The 3,348-nt window shown below is 41.6% G+C and overlaps 1 protein-coding gene across 1 annotated transcript; it reads left to right on the top strand.

Moving 5' to 3' along the window:
- Positions 1 to 2,140: 2,140 nt before the first annotated feature.
- On the top strand, positions 2,141 to 3,116 carry LOC101522044 (olfactory receptor 4S2-like). The gene has a single exon (XM_004584875.3). It carries the CDS (start codon positions 2,141 to 2,143, stop codon positions 3,077 to 3,079), a length of 939 nt encoding a protein of 312 aa, XP_004584932.2. The 3' UTR covers positions 3,080 to 3,116.
- The last annotated feature ends 232 nt before the right edge of the window (positions 3,117 to 3,348 follow it).

Below are 3,348 nucleotides of genomic sequence, written 5' to 3'. Positions count from 1 at the left end.
CCACTCAGTCTCAGTTCCCTTGTTTGCCTGCAAGTACAGTGGCCTCATTGATGGTATTCCCTCAGTAGTCCTTTCTCACCTGGGTGTGAACCCTTGGGTCCCTGTATGAATCCATCTCTAAGCCCCTAGAGCAAGCTGTTGGTCAGCCTGAGGGCTTCGCCTCGTGCCTAAGCCCCCACCAGGCTGCCCAATCCCCCACCAGGCTGCCCCCCACCCAAGGACTGCACCACCTGGCTAACTTCAGGAGCTTGTGAGCCAAGAAGGGCCTTGACATTCCACCCAAGCCTCCACTGGTCTGCCCCTGAAATTAATTTTTAATTACAAAAGTTCTACGTATGAGTCACATTTCCATAAACTTTATGAAGTACCCATGTAGTTGCATGATCTCTGCCTAACTGACGCTCTCCAGCTGCTCCCCAACCACTTGCCCAGAAATTCCCCCTGGGTTTGGATGATGCGTAAAGATTGCTAAGCTTGTCTGCCTTCTGGAAGCCAGGGACATAGAAAGAGGCTCTTGCAGACTGGAAGGCTGCGTGTGGTTCTAGATTCATAAAACCCAGGAAAACAGGGAGAAGTGGAGAGAGAGAAGACAAAGAAGACGGGGAGAAAGAGAGAGACAGAGAGGGAGCACAAGGGAGAGTGAGAGACAGAGATGGAGAAGGAACGAGAGAGAGGGAGAGAGAGAGAGAGAGAGAGAGAAGCTCAGAATGTTTTCTTAGGTTGTGTAAGAGGAAAAGTGCCAACTATGTAAGGGAAGCATTTAGATCTCAGTCATTTAGTGTGAATATCTGAGTATAGTTTGCATTTTTATCTCAGAAAGGTTTATGATCCAAGATCTCAGGCTGTTCAAATTTATACCATGGGAGACACTCAAGAAGATAGTTACGGTAAGTTTTGGGTACCTTAACCATCAACTACAAGAAGAGATAATCTTTATTGATTCAAATCATATTGAAGGATATTACAAGGATTTAAATTCTTCATCTGTTCCATTAATTCTAGGAATTATTCATCTCATAATTAGTTCTAGCTTAACTCTTCAAATCTAGTAGTAAAACCTAGATAGTCAGTTCTGTCTGCCTCAGTTGCTTCACCAGTGGTTAAATGAATGGCATTAATCAAATAGGACGTATCACAATATGTCAGATAAGAGGTTCTTGTGTTCCATTGCAGGGCAGGATGACTGTAGTTCACAGTAGTGTGGAAAGAGAGGAACTGGGAGGTCCTGAAAGAAAGAAAATACAAGGAATTGGAAAGGCCAGTTCCCTCATTTGTAGGTTTGCACTGTACACAGGTATTGAAACATTGCACCTTGTTTTGTAAAAATATGCAAGTATTACATATTAGCAAAAATTTTTAAATGAAAGTTCAGTTGATTTCTAAGCTCCTTTTTGCCTACACTAGCATATTTTCAAAAGTTTGTGTAAAGTGAAATTTAAACATGTTTGTTTTGTGTAGCATTTTTAAAAAAATCCACACACATGAAGGTCCTTCAGAAAGTTCATGATGTGCATATTCTGGAAAAATTTATGTGAGAAATTTATTGCTGCGCCATAATACCAGCTCCCAAAGCTTTGAGATGATTGTGTCTCGTTTGCAAAGTGGAAACTGAGTCTTGTCTCAATTAAGCAAAATATTGCTCTCTAATAATAACCTTCATGTAGAATCTGAAAAAAAGTTACTGGAATTTTAAATGTTGGATCTTCATTTTAACTTAGAAAAAATCTACAGTGTCAAATTAGCTTGCTCACTTAATAAATAATTTAATCTTTTCATTCCAGCAAGAACTTTTGTTTAGTAAGGTGGGGAAAGAAAAGGTGATAGAGAAAAGATTAACTCAAGAAAACATTAAGAAAATACTTCAGATTTCCTGGATTCTTGTTTTGGACAGAAGAACTGTAAAGCTAAGTGAACAGACAGTCCACATTGTGTTCACAATATGGCTGTACAACTAATGCTGAGAAAATATGTTCACGAATTATGTTTGGGAATTATGAATAGTTTCTTCTACCACATCTCACATCACTTAAATATTTTCATAGGACCTTTCTCTACATTTGATCATGCTTGCCATGGTTTCTAAACTTTTTGTTTGTGTTTAGAGAACCTGAACCATTCCAACAGTTCTGCCAGGAACCCCATGGAAGTGGCCAACAATGTGACAGAGTTTATATTCCTGGGACTGTCTCAAGATCCTGGAATGCAGTTGATATTCTTTGCCCTGTTCCTCCTCTTCTACAGTGTGATCGTGGTGGGAAATCTGCTCATTCTGTTCACAGTGTTTTCTGATCCGCGGCTCCACACGCCTATGTATTTTTTTCTCAGTAACCTGTCCTTTGTCGATATTGCCTATTCCTCAGCCACAGCACCCAAGATGATTGCAGACTTCGTTTCTGAGAAAAAGGCTATTTCCTATTGGGGCTGCGTGACTCAAATGTTTACCTTCCACTTTTTTGGATGTGCAGAAATTTTTGTTTTGACAGTCATGGCTTTTGACCGTTATGCCGCCATCTGCCAGCCCCTCCGGTACACCAGCATCATGAGTGCCAACGTTTGCCTTGTGCTGGCATCACTGTCTTGGTTGGGAGCCCTTGGTCACTCTTCTGTTCAGACTCTTCTGACTTTTCAGCTGCCCTTCTGCAACGCTCAAGTGATAGACCACTACTTTTGTGATGTCCACCCTGTTCTGAAGCTCGCCTGTGCTGATACCACCCTGGTGAATGTGTTGGTCATTGCCAACAGTGGTCTCATCTCCCTCGGGTGTTTCCTCATTCTTCTGGCCTCCTACACAATCATTCTATTTAGTCTCCGAAAACGGTCTGCAGAGAGCCGGCGCAAGGCTCTTTCTACCTGTGGATCTCATCTGACTGTAGTAACTTTCTTCTTTGTTCCTTGTATCTTTATTTATCTCCGTCCCTCCACCACTTTCCCACTGGATAAGGCAGTGTCTGTGTTCTATACCACCATCACCCCGATGCTGAACCCTCTCATTTACACTCTGAGGAATGGGGATGTGAAGAATGCCATGAAGAGACTATGGAAACGCATATTCTCCTTGAAGGAAAAGCAGGAGGGATAGCTTATCGGAACTGCCAAGTCAGAGAACCAGATGATAACCTTAACTGGTCCGCAATTTAATAATGAATATTAAGGAATAGACCCTAAAATTCAACAATCTTGCTCTTTTTGTTCGACCAAATAATAGGACTATTTCATACGAGCTTCATTTGACAGGAAATAATTCTAAGTTATTTCACATGGGCTATACTTACAGGCTTACTGACAGGCTTATTCTCTCTTCCTTCCAGAATCAGGGTGAGCTCTCTTACTCAATGTCTCACTTAACTG

Source organism: Ochotona princeps, chromosome 6 (assembly GCF_030435755.1).
Source record: "Ochotona princeps isolate mOchPri1 chromosome 6, mOchPri1.hap1, whole genome shotgun sequence".
In the NCBI taxonomy this organism is placed as follows: Eukaryota; Metazoa; Chordata; class Mammalia; order Lagomorpha; family Ochotonidae; genus Ochotona; species Ochotona princeps.
Note: the sequence above shows the minus strand (reverse complement) of the source record. Positions and strands in the feature narration are given on the sequence as shown.

Bases quoted from the DNA above. Each gene is read 5' to 3' on its own strand.
- LOC101522044 (XM_004584875.3), top strand. From the start codon at position 2,141: ATGGAAGTGGCCAACAATGTGACAGAGTTTATATTCCTGGGACTGTCT.